The sequence below is a fragment of the Enhydra lutris genome, unplaced genomic scaffold (assembly GCF_002288905.1).
Source record: "Enhydra lutris kenyoni isolate GAN:26980312 unplaced genomic scaffold, ASM228890v2 scaffoldscaffold82, whole genome shotgun sequence".
Taxonomy (NCBI): domain Eukaryota; kingdom Metazoa; phylum Chordata; class Mammalia; order Carnivora; family Mustelidae; genus Enhydra; species Enhydra lutris.
Window position 1 is genome coordinate 3,957,658 of NW_019154166.1, and position 24,918 is coordinate 3,982,575.

At 49.8% G+C, this 24,918-nt stretch overlaps 1 protein-coding gene across 1 annotated transcript; it reads right to left on the bottom strand.

Moving 5' to 3' along the window:
* Nucleotides 1-1,979: 1,979 nt before the first annotated feature.
* On the bottom strand, nt 1,980-18,706 carry LOC111161103 (dehydrogenase/reductase 7C). Its single transcript, XM_022524588.1, has 7 exons — nt 18,598-18,706; nt 18,217-18,376; nt 9,396-9,508; nt 7,640-7,853; nt 5,922-6,014; nt 3,043-3,198; nt 1,980-2,245 (listed from the first exon to the last, which is right to left on the bottom strand). Exons 2-7 carry the CDS (start codon nt 18,368-18,370, stop codon nt 2,037-2,039), a joined length of 939 nt encoding a protein of 312 aa, XP_022380296.1. The 5' UTR covers nt 18,371-18,376; nt 18,598-18,706; the 3' UTR covers nt 1,980-2,036.
* Between the last annotated feature and the right edge of the window lie 6,212 nt (nt 18,707-24,918).

Below are 24,918 nucleotides of genomic sequence, written 5' to 3' on the forward strand. Positions count from 1 at the left end.
AAAACCCGAAGGGAAGAGCTCTTCCCTCCTTGCCTCATTGTCGCTCCTGGTGGTTGCCGGTTGCTTGGCTTGTAGCTCTAGTGTTCCAGTCTCTGTTTTGGTCATTACGTGGCATTCTCCCTGTGTGTCTGTCTGCATACGGCTCTCATACGGATGACTGTCTCATTGAATTAGGGGTGCGCCCTACCCCAGTGTGACCTCATGTTAACCTGTTACATCAAGTCAGGTCACATTTCGAAGGGACTAGGGCTGGGGGGACTAGGGGTCCTGCAGCATCATTCAGTGGTCTGGGATGGTCACTGGCTTCCATGACTCTGACTCAGTACCGTCCCCTAACCCCCCTCCCTGATCTGCCCCATTTCTGCCCTGAGTATCTCACAGATCACGGTCTCCCTGAATTTCCTATTCTGTGGACTTGTCAGCCCTGCCAGTGACTCAAGGTTCCTGAAGTCCAAACAGGTTCACAGAGGGGAATGCTCATCAGAGACTGGGAACTGCCTGGAAATTTGCAGGATTACACCTGAGCTGTGCGGGGAGACTATGGAGAGGTGGATGTAGAATCGGCTTGGAGCCACAGTGACACCTGGTGGCCACTCCACATACTGCAGCCAGTGGGCAGGGGGACATCGGGACAGACCCACGTACACGGGAGGTCCTTCCTGCTGCCTCGTTCTCCATACGGCTTCTATGGTGGAGTCCCAGGGTCGGAGGTCTGAGCCCCCCCCCCCACTTTGGAGTCCTTGTGGCTCCAGTGCATCCTGTCCTGAAGCTAATCTCTGCTCGCTACTCAGCGGACCCTCCTAAATTCTTGTGACCCAAGCCACATCCTCATATCAGCCTTATCTTTGGGGCTGGGCCAGGGCGGGGGGGCGGGGGGGGGGGGGGGCTGCAGGGGATAACATGCCCCTGGGCATTTTGCTTCTTAGATTCAGTTTTCTACACGTGCATATGCGTACAGTATATATTTCGATTTTGTAAGCGGCTTGGGTCCGGGAGTGGGACATTTGAGCCCTCTTTCATTTATGCGTATTGGAAAAGTTTGAATCAGCAGTTACGATATTAGTGCAAAATAACGTTCCCTACGCTTTCCAAGATCCCAAGAATCATGAGTTGCTTTGTGTACGAGAAACTACCCTCGGTGGGATGCCCACCAGCAAGGAGAAGGGTGGTGTTAAAGGAGTTTTGCTTTGAGTACACACCAGAAGGCTGGAGTGAGGTAGATATCCGCCCCCCGCCCCACCCGGGCCACCTTAGCATCAGCTGAGAAACATTTTCCCTCCTCGGACCCATTAGTTCCAGGGAAGAGGCGGATTCTGATTGTGCCGTGGACCTGGGAGCCTCCAATCACGCGTGGCTGTTTTAATTCACATTCGTGCCGGGGCGATAAAACTCAGAATTCCGCCTCGCTGGCGCACAGACCCCATTTCCAGTGGTCGGCAGCCACCTGTGGCTCGTGGCTGCCGCCTTGGACAATGCAGATGGTGGAATCTCTCCACCGTTCTGGAAAGTTCTGTTTGGCAGTGCAGCCCTGAAGGGTTGCCGAGACCAGCTTCTCTTGTTGGAGGCGGACACGGGCAAGTCAGTCTTACATAAACTGGAGGTGGTTTTCTAAGTTCCTGAGCGGGCTGATGGCCCCAGTGCATGTGTGTGGGTGCGTGCATGTGTGTGTGTCCCGTGCATGCATATGTGCATATGTGCCCATGCATGTGTGTCTGCATGATTGTGTGCCTGTCTCTATGGAGGTCAGACCCATTATGGTTCCTGATTTTCTTCTGCTCAGTGTCACCCTACAGAGTAGGGAAGCTTCTGGAGGTGTGCCCTGGGAATGCTGAGTGGGAGAGACCCAGAGACCCTGCAGAGACTGGGCTGGCATCCAGGCCATGTTCACAGGGGTGGAGAACATCTCTGGAAGGCAGGTGTAGGTTAGGGATGTGTTGTAGGCTTGTGTTGGGCCCCTGTGTGGAAAGGACAGGGGACCAGCACCTTGCCAGGAAAGACTTTATTCCCAGTGAGGTGACCCATCTGGCCCCCAGCAGTTAGCTCTCCTCTGGGACACTGAGTTTCTCCTTCACCCCACAGGCCACCACGGCAAAAAATAACTCTGGGAAGAAGGTGCGGAGGTACACGGCGGCCTTGGGGATGGGGTTGGCCATGAAGACCTCCTGTTTCTTCCGTCTCACGGTACGCATCACCTCCTCTGCAACGTCCACAGGGTGCACCCCATAGGTCAGCTTCCTGAAAAAGACTAACAGCCCCCAGGAGGGGTGGGGGTTACAACCTCTGGGCCCCCAAAGAGAGGGATGGGGCCAGGGCTGGGCCTGGAATCGTGGGCTGGGACCACCTGTCCACATCTTGGGTCCTCTTGCTTCCCTAGCGTAGACAGAGACTTGGGTAGGGTGAAACAGCTCCCTGTTCAGAATATTCTAGAAGAGCAGTAATTAGACTGCATTTATAGAGCGCTTGCTGTATGCTGGTTGCTGTCATAAAGCCTCTCTGAGCCGGGACCTTCAGTCTTCCCAACGCCTGGGCACGGCCGGTATTACCATCATTCCTCACTTTCTAAAGGGGAAACTGAGGCACAGAGATCAAGGGGATTGCCTGTGTTCGAACACTGAGTGTACAACAGAGGCAAGCTCCAAGTGCAGGCAGTCCCGTGCCAGACTTGCAGCCTTGGCTCTATGCAGCCTGCCAGGGAAGGGACAATGAGGGGTGGGGAAGATAGAAAGGTCCTGAAGACCAAATCTGGCTGTTCTGCATGGGAAACTGAGGCCTCCGGAGATGCAGGCCCACGGCCTAGGTCAGAGAGCCTGTGAGTGACGGAGCCTAGCTAGGGCCTTGGTCTGCTGGTTGTGGGTTAGGATTCTGTCTACCTGGTTGGTGCCTTGAGACTAAAATTTGGGGCCCCCCTCCCCTCTGTTAGCCGGGTGTGGGGCTCTACCAACCCCCCAGTCTCGGGCTTCGGGAACACACCTCCAGGCCCAGTGACACCAGGCTGCCCCCGTCCCAGGCCCCTGTACCTCCAGATTCCCTCAGAAAGCTCACATTTCCAGATGGAGGCTTCCCAGTTTCCCTGGCCCGGATCAACGCGGTAGGACCGGATGAAAGTGGGGCTCACGGTGCTGACGACAACATCGTATTCCTCCACTTCGGCTCGGAGACAGTCGAAGAAGCCTAGCGCGGCGTGCTTGGAGGCAGCATCTGGAAGAGAAACCAGCCAGGGTGGGTGCGGGGGGCAGGGGGAGGCCGGCCCTGCTCCCCGGCGAGAGTGTGGGCCACAGAGGCCCGCAGGCACGTTCCCACATCTCATCTGACAAGGACCCACATGTCACCCAGCCCTGCCCCTCACTGCACAGATGCGGACAGAGAGCCCTCGGGGAGTGGTGCACAGAGGCAGAGCTGGGATCCAATCCCACTTAAACACCTGTCCGCTAGAGGACCTTGGGCAAAGCGCTTTCCCTGTCTGAGGCTCGGTTTTCCTACCTATAAAATGGGGACAATATCCCCATTGGCAAGTGATGGTGAAGATGGAAAGAGGAAATATATTCAGGATGCCTGGCCCAGGTATGAATCCCCAATTCCCTCCCGCTAAGGTTGGTACCAAGTGATTCCCTCCCTGTAAGGCCGGTACCAGCGGGCAGCCCCTGGGAGCCCAGAGCAGGTCTCCCCTCCCACTTCCCAGCCCTTTTCCTCCAAGGTCCTGTCCACCTGAGCTACTCTCACTGAATCCACTGCAAATGGACGAGGCCGTGGGTTGGGTAAACAAGAACCTTTCCAGAAATGTCACTAGAGTGGAGGGGACACTTCTTATAGGCTTGGGAGCTTAGAGCCACCTCTGGGGTCTGATGAATCTCAGCTTCCCATTTCGGGGGTGTCAGCTGGAGGCTGAATGAGGCTGGGAGTGGGGGTCACGTGGTCTCTGCCATCACACGGACCCCTGCCAGCAGACCCAGCCCCCTCCGAGGCCGTCCTAGTGGGGAGTGGGGCACGTGCTTCCCAGACAGCCCTCGCCAGCTTTCGGCCCCTCTCCTTGTGGGGTTAAGAACGCAGGGGTGCAGGGCCCCAGGGCCTCTCCCAGAAGACAAGGACAGGGACAAGACAGCTTCTCAGAGCTGCGGTGGGGATCTGGCAAGGTGGGACCACCCCTGGGGAGCCCCTTGGAGGAGGGGCCGCTCGGTTTGCAGCAGGGCCCCCAGTAAAAACCCGTATAGAAGGCAACAGGGGCACCCCCGGGGGAGAGAAGGGAAGGTGGTGCCAGACCTCTTGTTGCTCAGGAAGCTGGAAAGCCTGATTTTTACTGAAATGTCCTTGTATTTAAATAATGAAATACTGAACAATTCCGCACCTTGCTGCAATGCCTGGGTTCCACTGGCTGCAACGACTCTCTGACACCAGCTGGGTGTCCGGCCACTTCATTCTGCGCAGTCTACCTGCAGATGAAGTCAGAGCCCTCGGGCTAAGGGCCCAGTCCCAGGACGGCCCCTGTCCCCACTTAGTTCAGCCAGTCACAAGCCCCCCTTGTCTTCCGTGCTTCCTACTGAGCCGATGGGAGATCGCAGGTTCCAAGACCCCTTCCTTGAGATCAGTTCATCTGCCGGAGCAGCTCAGAGAACTTGGGGAAAGGTTTTACTCGGTGGATGGTCAGTTTCTTACAGGACAGAACTCAGGAACAACCAGATGGAAGAGATGCAGGGCGTGGGGGTGGGGGGGTTGCTGAGGTGTGGGGGAAGGTGCTCAAAGCTCCCAGATCCTCTCCAGGCACCTCCCTCTCCACCGAGTCTCCCTGTGTTCAACCTGGAAGCCCCCCGAAGCCTCCCCCCTTTTGGGATTTTACGGCAGCTCCATTATAGGTACGATGGGTAAAATCAAGCCTGGGGTGACAGAACTCAATCTCCAGCCCCTTCCAGTCCCACCCTCTATTTACACGGTTGGCCCCTCAGGCAAGCAGCCCCCCTCAGGCGACATCCAAAATCGCCTCACTGACATGACAAAAGACACTCTGATCACTCTTATCACTTAGGAAATTCAAGGGTTTTAAGAGCTCTGGGCCAGAAATGGGACAAAGACCAAATATGTATTTCTTACAAACCACTCTATGACAATACTTAATGGGTAATTAAAAAGAAGTTGTGGGGGGGGTGTGCACCTGGTGGGTCAGTTGGTTAAGCATCTGATTCCTGGTTTCTGCTCAGGTCATGGTCTTGGGGTCCCTGGATCAAGCCCACCCTGGGCTCCGCGCTCAGTGGGGAATCTGTTTGGGATTCTCTCTCCCTCTGCCCCTCCCCCCAACCCCACTCACACACACGTGCGCCCTCTCTCTCTCTCTAAAAATAAGAGAAGAAATATATAAGGTACGCACCCTGCCCTCCCACAGACTACCTCATGGGAGGAGGGTAGCTCCCCAGCGGGGTCCCAAGATCATCTATGGAGAAATCTCTCTCCTCTTTGGACTTTCCTAAAGGACTCCTGCCTCTGGGGCTTCTCTGCACCCCTCCTGCAAATCTGCATCTCTCATTCTCCCCTTCCTCCTTCCCCTGAAGCTTCCATCCCTCTGCCGCTGTGTGATGGCCGCCCGTCTCCTCTTTCTGGGTTGTAACCCTTCCTGTCCTTCAAAGACATCTTTATGGAGAACGGGCGTTTGCGCGGGGGCTGTGCGCCCAGGCCAGGAGGCATGGACGGTGTTCAGCCAGGGCCGGCCCTGACCCCCTGGGGGGATGTGAGCCTCTGGGGGAGAGGTCATCTCTCTCTGGTCACCTCCAAGTCACAGGTGCTCGGAAATGGGAACAGAAGGGATGAAAGAAAAACCAATAGATTGTTTCACCTGCGGATGTCCCCTCCCTTATAGCCACGTGCCTGGTGCTAGACAGGACATCCCTTATAAGACATACAGCGTAAGACGAGACATTTCTGTCGTAGCAACTTACAAGCTGTGCGGAATGGGATTCCAAGCTTCCCCTGGATGTTATTCACTAACACAATCTGGCCTGTCCTCCGGGAGATCATGTCGGGAAGCAGAGCTGGAAAGCACAGGACAGAGTCACGGTTACACATGGGAGACTGAGGCAGGCAGGCCCCTCCCCCGGGCCCCCTTCCTCGCACAGGGCCCCTCTACCTCCCTGGTGATTCGATGACAGCAGGACCCTGGGCAGGAGCCTGGACATCACTGATCCCAGTGATCCCGTGTTTCCTAAGAGTGGGCTGGGCTCGGCCGCTCATTTCTGGGTGGTTTTCAGTGACCGGCCCACGTGCAGATCTCAGCGGGGAGAAAGGTCACAGGTCATCCCATTGCGATCCCCCACAATCCTCCCATGTCTTGAACACCTCTCTAAATCTTTTAACAAAGAGCCCTGCACCTTGGGAGAACCTGCTACTTGGTTCTGTTTTCAGAGTTGTTCTGTTTATTGAGAGGGAAGGGGGCTCTTGATTTATGGTGATATTCTAAAGATTCCCCTACAAATGACTCATGTGAAAATGCAGAAATTTAGAGACAGAGATAGATCACAGTGCAGGTGGAATGGGGAGATGGCAAAAAAACAAAACAAAAAAAAAAACCAAAAAAACAAAACAAAACAAAAAAAAACGCACGAAAAGATGGCTTTCAGAATGGCACTGACATTGAGCCCTGGCATGTTGCAGATGGGCAAGCTGAGACCCAGAGCTAGTGACTGGATTCAGGTCTCTTAGCAAGTTAGAGGCGCAACCAGGGAGATGAGCCAGGCCTGGCTGGCCCCGACCCCCTCCACTCCCTGCGTCCCTCACTTCCATGCCAGGAAACCCTGAACCCTCAGAGGGACCAGACTGGAAGAAACCGTTATCTCTGGGGCCTCATTTCAGAAGCTCTGGAAAGTCATCTTTCTGCTTGAGATAACTCTCCCTTCCTCTGTGCTGGTGCCCCAGACCCCATTATTATGCAGAAGGCAGCTCTAAGATCACACTTCCTCAATCCCACGTTCTAAACCCAGAAATTCTCCATGTATATAGCCTCCCTGTTGGGGTCCTGCCTTGATAACCTTTGTGGGGGATGGTGATTCAACTCTTGGTTCTATTCCATGACAAGTCCAGCCCCAACCCCTACGTTCCAGAGCTGCATTTGAACTTGGCAGTGAGACAGCGCCCCAGAAGAGTGGACATTTTACCCTTGAGAGAGATCTGCCCTCCCTGTTTCTGCAAAGGGGTTGACACAACGCTGGGTCTCTTGTAGTTTGGGGATAAACCGTTTCCTTCTTTATTTCTGAGGCCAGACTCTCTACCCTTGACAAACTGACATGGGTAGGAACAGATCAAGGGTAAGGTCGATATATCAAATATATATCATGCATGAGGACAATGGTCCAAAGATGTGGGACGGGATTGGAGGGGGAGCCATGGACATGAGTGAGAAGGGGGGATAAAGGGCAGGGCTTGTGTGGGGAGAGGGATTTCCCAGAGAGGGAGGTCGGAATATACCAGTAAGATACTTCCAAAATCCCTTTTCTTTTAGCAACATTTATAGCCAGAATGCTGGAAGCTTTCACCAACTAAGTAGGGATTTTTCCTAGGGGGAGTGGAGACTCCATCTAGAATTGGAGGACTGTCTATGTAACAGAGCCCTCTCTAGCTGCCAGTGGCCCAGAAATCGGTGGGAAGGTCAAACTCACGAGACCTTTGGTCAGTGTGATGGGCCCAAAGTAATTGGCGTCCATGATCTTCTTGTCGAGCTCCAGAGAAATCTTATGGGCAGGCCCCTTGATCTTCATGCTGGCATTGTTGATGAGGATGTCCACACAGCCGTAACAGTCTAGGACCTCTTTGGCCACATCCTGGACACAGCTGATGTCTGAGAGGTCCAAGAGGACCAGCTTTGGGGTGAATGTCTGCTGAGCCAACAAGAGAGTCAAGGCATGTTGGGAAGACCTCCCTCTGGCAGACCCTAGAGCCCTCGAGCTGAGAGCCACCCTTTGGAAATTCAGAGCTTGTGGAACGACTACAAAATAAAAATGAAAGGAAAGAGCAGAAATGGCTCTAGGAGGAAGGAAGCTGATGGAGAATCCATTCGTGGGTACCATCGCTACACCACCATCAATCCAAACATGCAAAAATGCACTAAGAAGTCTGAACTGTTGGCCAAAGGGACCAGAACTGATAAATCCAAATGAACATCACCCTTTACAGAGGAGGCTGAGCATGGATGCCAATGGAGATGCCATTATAATATATATGAGCTCCTTTCTGCAAATGGGTTTCCAGATTGGCTTAGGAGCCCCAGGAGACTCCATCACCATGCTCCGCAGCCGCATTTTGTTTTTGACCAAACTGGTACACTCCACACAATATTTTTGGGGCACCATCTATGTGCCAGGTATTGCGTTCGGCCCTAGACACTCAATTGCCATTGAGGCTCCTCATAGTCTAGAGCGGGGAACAGGTTGGAAAATGGATGCTACCATGAGATAAATGTAATCCCAGCATTTGACAAACATTAGTCCCGATGAGGGGGTTCCCGGTCAAATTTGTTTGGGAAACACAGACTATTATATGCCCTGCTTGGGGATACACAATGCACATTCGCCTATCAAAGGCTCTGAAAAGTCCTGCAGTAAAGGATGCACCAGACAAGCTTGACTTTACTCTGCATTTCCCACAGTTGACCTCAGAACCTCCTTTTAACTCAAGACCTGATAACATGCCCCAAAACAGAACTTGAATTCTGTGTTGTCCCGTTTGTTCCCTCCCCTCAAGTAGCGGACTTTGCTGTGAATTATTTTTGACTGTTTCCAAAAAGCAATTCAACATCAGGGCCAAATTGAACCAACCCAACCCAACGCAAACCAAACCAAACTAAACCAAACCGTGAAGACAGCTCTGAAGGCAGTTCTCTCAACAGTGTTCCAGAAATGCTTTGAAACCTTCAGCCTCCCAGAAAGGTCTCACCTCCCAGCGGCTTTGTGGAAAGTGACTTCACTTCTCCGACTTCTTGGAAGAAAATATCCTTTGAGGTATTATTTTATTTTAAAGATTTTATTTTTATGTAATCTGTACACCCAACGTGGGGCTCGAACTCACGAGCCCGAGACCAAGAGTCACACACTCCACCGACTGAGCCGGCCTGATTTAAAAATCAGCCATAAGCATTTATAATCATGCCCATACCTGTGCCTTCCTAAAGCTTCTGGATCCTCTCTGATTCTGACTTAAATACAATAGGTGGTGGGGAGGGTGGGTTGCCAGAGAGCAAATTCTTGGTCTGGAGAATGTGCCTGACAGACATGCCTGGGTCGAGATTAGGGAGAGCACGGCCTCCCACTCCCCCAAAACAATCGCCAGATCTCACCCGCCTTCTCCATGAGCTGCTAACACAGCAGTCAATGAAGGTTACGGGTGCCCAGGAGTTCCCCAAGCAGACTGCCAGAAGGCCTTACCTTGCTGGGGTCAGCCACACTGATGAGGGCGTCATACAGGATCTCTAGCCTCTCCCAGTTCTTGCCACACAGCACCAGCCTTGCTCCACCAGTGTGGAACACCCGAGCACACTCTGTGGAGGAAGAAGGAAAGAGGGCAGGGTGCACTGTGTGGATGGAGCCATGGACGATGAGCCTCTATAGTAGGAATTCAAGATTTCAGAGAATTCCAACGTCCTACGGCCATTAGTCCTAGGTCATTTCAATCACCCTTCCCCCAGGACTGGAAATATTTTTTTGTCATTTCCAGCCTCTGTATGGCTACCTCCAGTAAAGGGGAGCTCAGAGCAGAGACAGCCAGCCCTTCTGTCCTGGGATGGTTCTGATTGTTAAGATACTCTTCCCTAAGCTGGGCAGAAGGTTTCTTCCTTCCTGTCCACCTAGCCCTCTGGGATCAAAGTCCTCCTTATATCTTAATCTAAAGATCCTGGATAGAGCCATGGTGGTTTTTTTTCAGACCTAATCCCCCAGTTTCCCACACATTTTCTCTGTGGCTAGATATGCCAGTAAGGATTCTTTTTATTTAAAAAGTAAACCTACCTTGTGTCTAGTTACTTTTATTCCAAAGCAATTCCTGACTCACCCAACATGGGTCCTTCTCAGTTGGGCAAGGTCTGGGTAAACACAAAGTATTTGGGGGGGCACCTGGCTCTTGATCTCAGGGATGTGAGTTCCAGACCCCATGCTGGGCGTAGAGACTACTTAAAAAAAAATAGACGCACAGTGTTCTTGTATAGCAATAATATTTAAGAACATCAGCAAGAATATTTAAGAACAATAAAAGCTAATGTATTTTGAGTGTTTACCTGTTCTACAGACTCAAGAAAGAGAGTTATATATATTAGTTCATTTAATTCCCATGGGAACCACACAAGGCAATGTCTTGGGGGGGTGGTTCTCAGAAGCTGAATCAAAGACAGGGGCTCAGGCTGTCAGGATTTATTGAGGGAATGTTCTTCAGAGAAAATCTACGAGGGAGTAAGGTCTCAGGTAAAGTCTAGCCTCAGCTGGGTCCGAGGAAGACTCTGGAGTGTAAACCCAATGGCAGAGATGTCCCACTTGGAGGCAAAAGGACCAGCCTTTTTATATGCTTGGGTCTACGGACTGTGTGCTGTCTCCCTCCGCGGCAGGGGCAGAGGCTGTGTAACTCCCAGGGGCAGCAATGTCCACCGGCAGAGGTCAAGGCTGTGAGCCCTGCAACCCACACTCACAGCACCCCGGGAATAGAGAGACTGGTCTCATACAGGGACCTGGGAAGACACCACCACCTCCCAGGTGTTCAGGACCTATGACTGCCTCATTTTACACCAACCAGTAGTGGGTCTGATGGAGCCAGGATGCCGGGGGATAGCTGGGGAGCCCTGGGTGCCCGCCAGAGGCTGGGTATCCTGAACACAATGGCTCAAAGCGATCTCACGGCTGTATGCAGGTGGAGAGAAGGGGGCCAGGCTGGGTTATCAGTGGGCATCATGAGTGGGGGGTTGTGGTATTGGAGGAGAGCAGCTGCAGGGCTGGACCATGTGGTCTCAGCCAGATAGGGGCCGGGTGGAGGATGGATGGAAGGTCCCAGTGAGGTCTAGAAACAGGTGTACTGCATGAGGCTGAGAGCAGGGAGGAGGGGGGGATGTGCTCAGCTCTGCTGACGGAGGGAAACCTGAGTCAAGAAATAAAAGTGTTAACAATGCTGCCTTGAGTTGCTGGGATCACAGGGAAGGGATGATTTCTCTGAATGTTGGTGCTTTATGGAGAAGGAGGCTGTCCATGACCATTCTGGATGGAGGAATTCAATGAAGACATCAATCCACCTCCAAGTGAATTTGATGCAATAAATTACAATTCCAACATGTCTTGGAAAGGGATGACAAGATCCTAAACTTCACTTGGATACTTTGCAAGCTTTATTTGGAATAATAAAGGCACAAGTAAAGCAAAGAACAGTTTGATGGACAGCAATAGGAATGGACCAATTCTATCAGTTATTAAAATACACGATAAAGCTACAGAAATTAAAGCAGTCTGTTTGTGGCTGCTTAAGTTCGTGGCTGTTCTTAAGTATGGATAGAAATGCTGATTAAAAATAGAGCCAAGATCAGGTCATGATCTCAGGGTCCTGGGATCGAGTCCCGCATCGGGCTCTCTGCTCAGCAGGGAGCCTGCTTCCCTCTCTCTCTCTCTCTCTCTCTCTCTGCCTGCCTCTCCGTCTACTTGTGATCTCTCTCTGTCAAATAAATAAATAAAATCTTAAAAAAAAAAATAGAGCCAAGAGGGTGCCTGGGTGGCTCAGTCGGTTAAGCGTCTGCCTTCAGCTCAGGTCATGATCCCAGAGTCCTGGGATCGAGTCCCGCATTGGGCTCCCTGCTCAGCTGGGACTCTGCTTCTCCCTCTCCCTCTGCCCCTCCTCGCCCTGTTTGTGCTTTCTCTCTATATATCAAATATATAAATTAAATCTTCAAAAAAAAAAAAAAAAGAGGGGTGCCTGGGTGGCTCAGTGGGTTAAGCCTCTGCCTTTAGCTCAGGTCATGATCCCAGGGTCCTGGGATCGAGCCCCACATCGGGCTCTCTACTCCGTGGGGAGCCTGCTTCCTCCTCTCTCTCTGCCTGCCACTCTGCCTACTTGTGATCTCTGTCTGTCAAATAAATAAACAAAATCTTAAAAAAAAAAAGAGAGAGAGAGAGAGAGCCAAGAGGTGCACCTGGGTGGCTCAGTCAGGTGTCTGCCTTTGGCTCAGGTCATGATCCCAGCAAGCTGGGATCAAGCCCCATGTTGGGCTCCCTATTCTGCGGGGAGCCTGCTTCTCCTCCCCCCCGACTGGTGCTCTCTAGCTCTCTCTCTCTCTGTCTCTCAAATAAATAAACTCTTTAAAAAAATAGAGCCATGAATCCATAAGAATGTGGTATATTGTAAAGTTAGCATGATGAATCAGTAGGTAAAGAACATGCTATTGAAAAAGTGGTATTTGAAAAATAAAACAAAGCAAAACAAAACAAAACAAAAGTGGTATTTGAACTCCTAGCTATTGGGGAGGAAGTGATACACTAAAATGTGTTAAATAGTTAAATGTTAAGACAGAGCGATACAAGAACTAGAAGAAAGGAGAAATGAATAAATAACCTTGCTTTGGGGAAAGATCTTGTAAGCCTGACCCCAAAGGAAGAAATCATAACAGAAATCATTTATAGACTTTTTCATCCTTAAAAAAAAAACCTTCCCGACAGCAGAAAACGGAAATGAAAATGAAGACCAGGATGAATGGAGGAAACCTATGTATTTTTATTTTTTAAAGATTTTATTTATTTATTTTAGAGAGAAGGAGAGAGTGAGCAGGGGGAGGGGTGGAGGGAGAGAGAATCTCAAGCAGACTCCCCACTGAGCACAGAGCCTGATGCAGGGTTCAGTCTCATGACCCTGAGATCATGACCTGAGTCAAAATCAGGAGGTGGATGCCTAACTGACCGAGCCACCCAGGTGCTCGACGGAGCCTATTTAGCATACGTATGTCAGGAAAAAAAAATACGTATGTCAGGAAAGAGCGAATTTATTGAATCTATAAAGAACTGTTATAAATCAGTAAGAAAACCAGATGAAGACCTTAATGAAGAAATTAGCTAGTGAGACAGGTAAGTAAGTCATAAGAGAAGCATGGAGAGCTAGTTACTTACAAAAGGTAGCAGTTCCGTGCCAAGAATAAAGACATGCAGTTTGAAACAGGACACTACTCTTAATCTATCAGAAAATCAAGAACAAAATTGGGGACAGTCACACATTCCCTGTTGGTGGCAGTGTAAATTGCCACAATCTTTTGGACAAAAAATTGGTCAGAATCCTTAAAACTAAATATACACTTGAACCCTGTTATTTCATTTACAGGCATTTGTTCTAAGGAGATAATTAGGAGCGTCTGCATGGACACAGTTACGATGTTGTTTATCTGGGTACTATTGTAACAGCAAAGAGTTGGAAATGGTTGTTAATGACCAACATCACAGGGGGTTGTTGATACATGATGGTATTTGTCGAATATTTTGAAGCCTTTAAAATGGATGTTGCAGAAACTGTTTCCCTGCCATGCACCTGACTGTGTGTGTGTGATTGGATATTAAATTGTACATACACATGTGTAACGGGATTTTAAAATGGAAAGATTGACCAAAGCACCAAGATCAAACAGATACAAAATTTTGGAGTTAGTTGCCAACCCAAGAGGCACATTTTCTTCCTTTCTTTCCCTCCCTTCCTGCTTTCTTTCCTTCCTTCCTTCCTCCCTCTCTCTCTCTCTCTCTCTCTCTCTTTCTTTCTTTCTTTCTGATTTTATTTGTCAGAGAGAGAGTGCACAAGCAGGGGGAGCAGCAGGCAGAGAGAGAGAAGCAGACTCCCCACTGAGCAAGGAGCTGGATGCCAGACTCCATCCCGGGACCGTGGGATCATGACCTGAGCTGAAGGCAGATGCTTAACCGACTGAGCCACCCAGGCGTCCCCCAAGAGGCACATTTTCAAAGGAAATCACTAAAACCCTGTTTATGGAGTTCAGTATGCCTGACCCTCCAAATAGGACAAAAAATTGGGCAAGGTAGAGGAGCGAGAGCTTGGACTTTGAGGGAGGATTTGGGAAGAGGACTACGATGTAAGTTTTTGCCCTTTATCTTTGTCCCAGGGAGCAGGGAGCCACTGGGACCATCTGAACAGCGCACTATAAGTTCCATGCAATGGGGAGCCAGGGGCTGGGGTCTGAGTCCACCTGCAATATCTAACATGAGGAGGGGGCCACCAGGTGTGCTCAGAGCAGAGCAGAGGAGGAGGACCGGCTGCCCCAGGGGCTCGGTCTGCACCCCAAAGACCCCGCCCATAAGCACGGTGGGCTAGACCCAAGCCCTGACCATTTTGGGAGCCGTTTTGAATTCTGCCCCAGGTTCCGTTAGCAGGGCAGTGGCGGTAGCTAATTAGAACCAACCACAGAGGCTTAAACTGTTGTGGCAGGTGCTGACCTGTGGGAACTCAAGATCTCCGTGAGAGGCCGAGGGGACCACGGAACTGGCAGAAACCGGAGGAGTCCGGATTTCAAGGCGACTAGATCAAGGGTGTGGGACCTTGTTCGTGATATTGTTAAAATCTCTGCCCCTGGGTGGGGCTTGTGCCCAATTAGTGTCCCATGGGATACGTGGCCAGGTCTGATGTTACCCCACACAGACCCCACTCAGACCCCCTCCTCTGCTGACACTTACGGGGTGTGTGTATTCACAGGTTGGGTCAGTGAACGCACACTCTGCTTTTTGCTCTGAGAGAAAACGCTTTGGGAGCTACCCTCAGTGATCTCCTTTCTCATGGCAAGTAATAAACTCCCTTTTCTTGCTATCAACCCTGGTCGGGTCTCCTCAGAACAGAGGGCCCCAGAGAAGCATCTGCCCTAATACCAGGGTCCGAGGGAGGGGTGAGCAACTGGAGGGTCCAGGCCTTGCAGAAAGGGTGGGCGGATATTCCCAGGGAGGGCCTGGGAAGGACCCACAGAAGTGGCCACAGAGAAAGAGCCAGACTCGGTTTTAAACAGGTGCTGGGCCGCAGAGCTTGAATCCCAATGACAGGGTCAGTCCCATAAGGATTCTTCCTGCTCTCCTGTCCTCTTCCCACCCATCCAGCCCCAGAGGGGTGAGAGAGAGCAGCGAGCTGGCTGGCCACTTGCCCCGGGTGAGTGGGTAGAAGGGGGTGTTCCCTTCACTGAAAATCCACACATTTTCTCTCGTGCTGGCCTGGGCATCCCAGTTTCTGAATCGATGGATGGATGGTATGGGAGGGGACCCATCATGCCCAAAGGGTTTTGTATAATCAAGTAGCGATCTGAAAAGTCATGAGACTATCAGATTGGTTTTAAAAGTCAAGACGCAGAGGAAGGGTTTTCTCTGCTCTGTGAATCTGAGAGTGGGGTGGGCTGTTCAGCTACCCACTCCCGCCCCCCCCAACTCCTCCGAGCCCAGAATACTGCAACCATCACTACAGGCTACACTTATAAGCATCAGAAAGGAGCAAAGGAAACAGGGTGAAGTATTCCTGAGCGGGCGGGGTTCTAGTGTGTTTCTTGTTCCTTTTACCTGAAAATCTTTTTTTTTTTTTATTATATTAGATTTTATAACAGAATTCCCTACAAGAGACTTCATCCCGAAGCTGAAGGCCTGCCCTTCCCTTCCTTCTGCCGTAACTGAGTAGCAGCCATCGGGGGTGGGGGCCATGGGAGGCAGCAGCCCGGTGGTGTGACCGCTGCTGGGGGACAGCAAGGCTGAGCCTTCAGCCTTGACCCTCCCAAATACGTCATTTCCGCCAACACAGACCCTGGCAGACTGAGGCGGCCCTGGGTTTGCTTCTCGATCAGCTCAGCTCATGACCACAGTTCAATTTACCCTGTGTTGGGAAGGGTAGCACCAAGATGTCCTTTTCATGCAGCAAACATACCAGGACACACATTTCCTTGCCTCGCTGGGGCCACCTCCTGATTTCAGGGAGAGGACAAGGTGAAAGGATGGCCAGGGGACCATCGTAAGAGGCCGATGATTGGGAGGCAAGCCCTCAGTTTCACAAACACTTCAAGTTCAAGTGCGGTGGCTAAGTGCAGACACAGTGGGTACAAAGTGACCCGATCCCCGACACGGCTGAGCTGGGTGGGCTTGGGGCAACGGTCCGATGTCCTGATCATGGTCTGATTTCCCTGGGCAACAGCTTGGCATTGCTTCCTTACGACTTTCAAGCACTACCCCCCTGGGTCCGGGCAGGTTTCAGGGGGTGGCGCGGGGTGTGCTGCAGGCCCGGCCTGGCCTGTGTCATCGGCACTGTGCCCCTCACTTTTTTTCTTGCCTCGGACCTCAGGAAGGGAGCCTCGTCCACCTATAATCGCTGCGGTCAGCTGTGTGCTCTGGCGAGGTGTTTATTTAAGGACACACACGCCCAGCTTCTCGGATTGCTTCTAACTATTTGGACTTGCTTTTTTTCTGCTTTGCATGCCTTTCTGGGGTGGGTCCATAGGACACGTTATTCACAACCCTGACGAGACCGCGTTCCTCTGAAGATGCCGCGTTGCCCCTGGGATGGGTTTTCCGGGTACCCAATTTGTACAGTGCATTACCATAACGGAAGGGGACTTCAAGCATAAGTTAAAGAGGCTAGCAAGACAATTAAACGCCTCTCAGTGGTAGATAGAACGGCACTAGCTAGTAACCCAGGAAATCGGGAGCGTACGGGACAGAGCTGCCTTCTCAACCGGCAGGATCCGATCGACGCTTTGTGGGACATTCGACCCAAAGACGGTAGGATGCTCACCCTTTCTGGGAACCTGCAGATAGTTCACCGAGATGGGCTGTAGCCGGAACACGCTTCCACAAATTTCAGAGAAATCATAGAGAATGTGTTCTCTGATCATAACGGACTCTGGCCAGAAATCAACAAATCAAATAAATATACAACCACATACTTAAGTGTCTTCCCCTCCTAAGATGGTTGCTTTTAAAGACATTTATTAAATAAGCTTTATTTTATTTGTGTTTTTGAGTGCTTACTCTATGCCAGGCTCTTGCTTCTGAGTACTGGGTCTGAGGATCCAAGACGTTCTCCTTGGGAACTGCTTCTGGGACCCATGACGGGCCCCACAGGGATCCGGTTTATCTGCCTCGTACTTTATTTTCTCAAGTCCCTCGGTGAGCATGAGTTCACCACCCGCTGAAATGGAGCTTGTCTTCAACGCATATGGATTGGCTCCCCTTGGGAGGCCCAAGGGAAGGAAGTTCTTAGAGAATTCCCAGACAGTAGGTTCCAAACATTCTCATGATGGCAGCCCCATGGGAATAGGCACCAGTCCTCCCGGGTGGGGTGGGGGCTCTTTGGAAGGGGCAATGCTCATCTTAAAACATGGCACGGTAATGGGCTCCGTGGAGGATTGTTGAGCGACTTAATAAACGCTGGGACATGTGGGTTCTATGTTTGACGGAAGATAACAAAAACAAGAGCAAAAAGTACCCCCAGATTACCGTGCGCGGGCACCACCTCCGTTGTTAGGAAAGAGAGTCAGAATGTCAAAATCTTACAGACCTAAGCCAGCAGCAGAAAGGCCCCCTGAGACCATCCAATTCAGGGGTCATAGACATATGTGCCTTTAAGAACAGGAGGTAAATGGTTGAGCTAATTAGGCTGAGTGTGGTACACTAGGGCTGAGTGGGGTATATGGCAAGCGAGAGCACATATTTGAGCCTAATATGTTCATTATCGTTATTACATTATGGACACTTGAGGGGTTCAACATGCTTTCCAACTATCCATTCCTTCCTTCCTTCATTCATTCCCCAACAACACCATGAGGTAGAGACGATCAGTATCCTCACTTTCCTGGATGGGAAGTCCAAAGCAGACCAGGGCAGTCACCAGGTGGTAAGCGATGGAACCCAGAATTCAACCCAGAGCCCAAGTCTGGGCTCATAGTTGGTACGTCTCCCCAGCGAAGGACTTTGCATTTCAAAATTTCTGCAACCCCATGAAGGCCAAACCAAATCACATCTGTAGACCCATTTCGGCCCCGACGCTCTGAGTTTGCAAGCCTGGCTCTCCTAATCCCCTCATTTCTCCCGCTTGGGAGATGCAACGTCCCCACCCCTGCCCCCCAAAAAGGATACTTGCTGGCTAATGACAGACACTGGGAAAGGACGCAGCATCCATCTCCCTCCCACCTAGCAGGTCAACCGCACGCCGTCCTACCACCTCTCATCCCTAAGGTCGGGAGTGCGCACGGGGTGGGGGGCCAAGCTGGTTTACCTTTGCCCAGTCCCGAGATGGCATCGGTGATCACCACCACTTTGTTCTGCACGGCTGACTTTGACCACAGCCGGGACACCTCTTGGTAGATGAACAGAAGACCGCTGATTCCCAGAAGCAGCAGAGGCAGCATGAGCACGGCTGTGACTCCCATCTTGTTCTGGGGGAAACAAAGGGGAAAGGACTTGGCTTTGCAAAGAGACTCTGATGAGGACACCTGGTGCATGGGGAGGCCCCAGGCTGCAGGGTGCGTTCACCGCGCACCCGTGTGTCTTCTCCAGGGAGCGAGGCTCTGTGAGAGCTCCCGGAGGGCTGCCTCTGGGCTAAACACCCAGACAGCGTGCTAATCCCTGAATATTCGATGAATAGGAAATTACTCACGGTGTGTCCAAAAGCAAATGGAATCCGGGGCCTGCCCTCCCAGAGGTTAGTGGCAAATTTAATTAAAATGGGTCTGCATTTTTGGAAGAAAATCCATGTGTTAAGGCCACTCGCTTGGGCCCTAATGACTATTTATAACTCTCAGTGCACTGAAGGGCTTTTCAAGGTAAATATAGTGTCTGTTCTGATATTCAGGGACACATGCTGGCCGGGTCCGATTTCAGAGTTCTTGCCAGGAATTTTAAAGCTCGCCGGTGTGCCTGATGATTGGAGGTTTCCTTTGCAGTTCAGGGCTGGGCCTTAGGGATCAGGACCCAGGATTGTCAGTGCAAACATCCCCGCCCTCCTTTCCTATAATCCTTTATCAAGAGGCTTCTAGTTAGCTCAGACCGGAGTGGCTGCAAGCCCTCTGGCCTTCACTTTCTGGCTGGGAACCAAAAACATAGAAAAATGGTTAAGCAGAACGGAGCTTGCTAAGACTGAATCGCTAGGAAGTGGGCCATGAGCAGAGTTTGGGGGTGTTTCTCCTTAAACTATTTCACTTCCCTGGGCCTTAGCTTCCTTGTCTATAAAATGGGCATAGCAATCTCATCCTGCACGGCTCTTGGCAGGACAGACGAAGATACCGTGTATTAACCCAGCACAGACACAGCTCCCAAGAGGATAACTATTGTCCTCTTGAATGATTAAGAACTCTAAGAATTTGGGGCACCTGGATGGCTCTGTCGGTGGATCACGCAACTCTTGATCTTGGGGTTGTGGGTTTGAGCCCCACGTGGTGCGGAAACATAACTTAACGCATAAAATACTAAAAAAAAAAAAAAAAAAAAAAAAGAACACCAAGAATTTATCTCAAATGCTAAATTTTTATTTACATAATGGAATGCTGTAGGATTAGAAATAAAGACACATAAAGAACTAAAAGCCTCTTCGAGGGTTCTGACTGCCAGAAACAGGAAGACCAATCACAATGATGTCCTCATTGTGTTGGACATGAGCTGGAAGAGGGGCAAGGAGAAGTGCCCCAGGGGTAGGAGTGAGGAAATGGTATTTCTTCCTTAGAAATTAGGCTGTCTGGAGACATTAAAGAAAACCCAACTTTTATTGGTATAAAAGAGACATACAGAAATGTGTACATAGGCATATGTGATATAAGTGTGGCTCTTTCTGGATCTTTATGAACTGAACATACCCTCTAACCGGTACCTAGATCAAGAAACAGAGCATTGTTGACCTGTCCCCCTGCCCCCAGCATGTCCCTTTCCAGCCCCCGAGGAGTGACTTACTTTCTAGCTTTGAAAAACATATATTAGTTTTACCTGTGATTTTTAAAGCTTTTTATTTAAGTAGAGTCACAAAGTTGCTACTGTTTTGCTGACCATGATGTTTGCATCCATATTGTTGCGTGAGGCTGGAGATCGCTCCTTTGCGGCCATAGCTCACATTTTTTTTTAAAAGACTTATTTATTTATTTGAGAGAGAGAGTGCGTGCAAGTGAGAAGGTTGGAGGACGAGGGAGAGAGAGTCTCAAGCAGATTCCGAGCTGAGCTCAGATCCCAGGACCCCGAAATCATGACCTGAGCCAAAAGCAATAGTGGAACAAGGGGCCCCCTGATACCACACATTTTTAATTCATTCTGCTGAAAATGACACTTGAGATGACGTATTTTTTTTAAAGATTTTATTTATTTATTTGACACAGAGAGAGATATCACAAGTAGGCAGAGAGGCAGGCAGAGAGAGAGAGGAGGAAGCAGGCTTCCTGCTGAGCAGAGAGCCCGATGAGAGGCTGGATCCCAGGACCCCGGGATCATGACCTGAGCCAAAGGCAGAGGCTTAACCCACTGAGCCACCCAGGCGCCCCGAGATGAGGTATTTTTAAATGAAACTATTCATTGAAATTTGGGATGGGGAAACTTCCAATGAGCATTTTTTTCTCTTAGCAGAACAGCATGCATTGGGAAGCTGAAAATCCTAATCATGGTATAATGTCTACCTGCCAAGGTTGGCTTGGTCAATATAGACGTTCTTTGGTTATCTCATCCAAGCATGGTGGCTGCTGTGGTTGGACAATTCACAAGTGCTTTGTTTGAGGACAAACCACACCATGGTACAAGATCCTTTATAAAAGAGGAACTACCTGGGTCTCCTATAATAGTTAAGGGCAGTCTTTCTATTTCAGTACTTGAAGAGGACAATGGTTATCCATGACCAGGTACATCAACAGACTATCTCCCTCCTCCCTGCGATCCTACAGATGTTCTAGGTGCAGTTTCTATGCTGCTGTAAACAGTGATCATGGGCCAGCATTCCACCCAAAGACTAATAAACAGAATCATGGTGTCAGGTTTTACTTTAGTGTTTCCAGAAGATGATCCAAGTTGTCTGTAAATGTCATTCATTGATTCCTTCATTTCTTTTTCAACGGTTCCTTATTGCTCAGCTATCATGAGCCTGGCAGAGGAAGTCTGAGGAATGCATCTCTGAAAGAAGTAAAGACCTTACCGGACCTGCCTTTGTGGGGTTTTTTAGCCACCTAGTGTTGGGAAGTGGACCATGGGTCCACAAGGAAATAATCCTGCAGTATGTCAGAAGGTGGTAAGTCCTAGAAGGGGGAAACAAAGCCCAAGGAATCTCTTAGTGTCCAGGCAGGAAGCAAAATCCCCATGGATGGTTCAAGAGACTTTAATGGAAGGATCACTTGCAGGGCTGTGGAAGGGTTAAGGAAACACACTAGGGCTGCTAAGGACCACAGAGACCAGCAACAGTGAGAAGTTGTTAGCACCTTGTCAGACAAGGGATAGAAAAGCAGTACTGTAGCCCAGTAAGAGCTAGAGCTTGAGTGGGGGCCTGTCCAGCGGTTCCATTGTCATGGAGACTAGCAAAAATTTTTTACTGCCAAAGCAGAAAGAAATACCTCGATGGCTCTCTTTCCAACCTCTGATGCCATGGTGTGTTTGAACAGGCACAGGGCCCGCTGGGAAGAGAGGTAGTCCAACACTAACAGCATTGGGCACTGATTTCCTGATTAACAACAGCCCCTGTACAGTGACTAGTCTCTGGGGGACATGCTTACAGGACCAAACATCTTCATACTCAATGTCATTGCAAGAGGATAGTCCAAACATCCATTCCCCAAATTTCCTTCTCCTCTAATTTTTTTCCATAGTCTCCAACCCATTGGCCAACCCATTAACCAACTACCAATACATCTGTGCATATCTCTAACTCAGGCCATCTTTCCCCCCAAAGGAACTGGACAATAGGTATTGCTCCAAGTTCTGTGCATGGAAGGTCTTCCTCCTCCACCGTGTGTCAGAGCCGATCTTGAGCGGTATTGCCCACCTCCAGCTGATCCCAGGGTATCAAGCAGACTCCACCAAAAATCAACCCTACCATTTTCCTTTAACAGAAAGCAAAGGTGGTCCATCAACATGGGTCGGTGTCATGGAGTTTTAATACAATGGACTCGTGCCTTCTTTGCCTCCTTGGGTCCAAGTGCAGGTCTCTCTAACTGGGGTGGTTCCTGAGGGGGCTGAGCACTGGCTATCCACTGACCATACCACTGGCAGCTGGGGTAACAATTTCGTCAGTGAAGAGGAATCTGAGTGGCCCATCACAGGGTCTATCCCAGGAGGAGAGAGGAGGCAAACGGAAAATAAGTCACTCTCACTTCATGGGGCGTGATCAGAAATTGTTGGTGAAAAGATGATGCTAGAGTGGATGCCTGAGGAAGGGATGAGGATATATGGGGGACAGAAGTTCTAGGCAAAGGGACCAGCAAGTGCAAAGGCCCTGAGGCAGAACATGGTTGGGATTCTCAAGGAGCAGCAGAGAGGCCAGAGCATGGGACAGGAGCAGGTGAGTAGGATGAGGTTAGGCAGAAGTTGAGAGCCTACTTATCTTTAAAAACATTTTTTTAAATTAAGTGTAATTAACATGTAATGGTGTGTTAGTTTCAGTGTACAACATATTGATTTGATGATTCTAAACATTACTCAGTGCTCACCTTGATCAGTGGAGTCACCATCTGTCACCATATAACGTTATTACAATATTAATAACTATATTCCCTATGTTGTGCTTTTTGTCTCTGTGACTTATTTATTTTATAACTGGAAGTTTGTGCCTCTATTTTATCTATTTTGTTTATCCTCCTAGGCAACCCCCTCTGGTGACCACCAGTTCGATCTCTATATTTAAGAGTTTGGTTTTGCAGGGGACCTGGGTGGCTCAGTCAATGAAGTGTCTGCCTTTGGCTCAGGTCATGATCTCAGGGTCCTGGGATCAAGCCCCACATTGGGCTCCCTGGTCAGCGGGGAGTCTGCTTCTCCCTTTACTTCTGTCTGTCATTCCTCCTGCTTGTGTTCTCTATCTCACGGTGTGTCCGTGAGATATATCTCTGTCAAATAAATAAATAAAACCTTGAAAAAGATAAAATAAAATGTGAAGTCAGACAAGACCCTCTCATCAGCAGTTTGTGGATACTGGTGTGCACAGTAAATGTGCGTGACCATGCGTAGATGTGGCTTCTGGATGGTGGTTACGACCTGGGAGAGAGAAGGAGGAAGAGATGGGGAGGGGATGTGAGGCTTTCATCATGCCTCTTACAACATACTTCTTTTCTTTTTTAAAAAAGAGAGATCTGTGGCGACCATGACAAAGCATTTACTTCTGTTCCATCGACCTCTGTTACATCAGCTCATGTATATTAAAATATTTCCTAGTTGAAAAGAGAAAATAGGGAATCTGGGAGGCTCAGTCATTAAGTGTCTGCCTTTGGCTCAGCTCATGATCCCCAGGTTCTGGGATCGAGCTCCGCATCGGACTCCCTACTTGGCCAGCTTCTCCCTCTCCCATTGTTAGGGCCAATTTAATGTTAAAACCTGTTTAACTATTAGGGCCTGCTTAGCCAGAGCAACTCCATATTGCCTAGGTAGCCATATTGTTGTTTACATCCACGGACTTCATTCCGGGAATAAACGCCCCTGTAATTCCTGGTATGGTTCCAGGTATCGATTCCGGGAGTAAATGCCTTAACAATAGAAGCCACGTACCTTGGGTCTGCGGGTATGCCCTATAATACCAGCCTGTGAGATCGGGAGGGGGTCACTCTCTTTGGAGGCGGCCCTGGCCGGTCAGTCTGACTTCTAATGCTTGGCATAGAATAAAGCTTCACATAACTTTCACTTTGTCTCAGTCTCATTCCCCTGGCCAGTCAGTCTAACTTCTAATGCTTGGCATAGAATAAGGCTTTGCATAACTTTTACTTTGTCTCAGTCTCGTTCCTTTGATAACCTACCCCAACACCATTCCCCTTGCCTGTGTTCCCTCTCTCACTCATTCTTTCTCTCTCTCAGTCAAATAAATAAATAATCTTTAAGGAAAAAAAGAGAAATAGAATAAAATAAACAAACAAAGAGAGAAAGGGAGAAGCAGATGGATCCCGTCTGACATCCTTATTTACAATCTCGCCTGACCTCCAAATTCTCCTGTTTTCAGATGGATGCCTTCTTTTCTTCCGTGTTTTCACTGTGCAAAAGATGTCTCTCTTCTGCCTTGTGTGACAAGTTAAAAAAAAAAAGTCTCTAGGATTTCATGTCCCACGTAGATATTCTGTCTCTCTGATGCAGCCCAGCTGACTTAACAGAAGTGAATGATACGGTTGGTCAACCACCAAGTAACAGACATGTCCCCTAACGTTTAACCTTGGCTGTTTTCCAATCTCCCCCAATCTCCCTCTTGGGGAACAACACTAAATTGTTTCTAAAGGGTCAGGGTATGGCTTCTTGAGGGCAGGGGGAAATTCTCAGCCATGGTTGTCTCTCCATGACACGCCCACTGCTTCTTACACAGATGTACACCTCACAGCATTTAAGCGGTGAACCACATTGACATGAGCAAACAGGACGCATCTCCCTAGGTAGACCTACTGAGCTTATTCTGGTCTCCAAAGAAGTCCCTCTCAGCCCAGACTACCCAGACTACCCTCGCCAAGAGGGCTTGTCTGATAGTAGCAATGAAGCCGAGTTGTCAATTCCATGAAAACAAGCAGTAAAACAGACTCCGGGCCCATCAGTGAGTTTAGGCTCACCTGAGCCTTCTGCTCTTCTTGGTTCTTTATCTGTGAACACCCGTTTATTCTTGCCCAAGCACCGGGAGTCAGCTGTCACCCTTCTTTGCCACCCACCTTGTAAAGGGAGATGTGGACACTTTGCCTTTGAGTCTCCCGAGCCTGGCTGGGGAAGAATGTTGAGAGCAATGGAGGGCTACTTCCCTTGATTTTTTTTTTTTAATAATTTTTTAAATTTTCTTATAAAC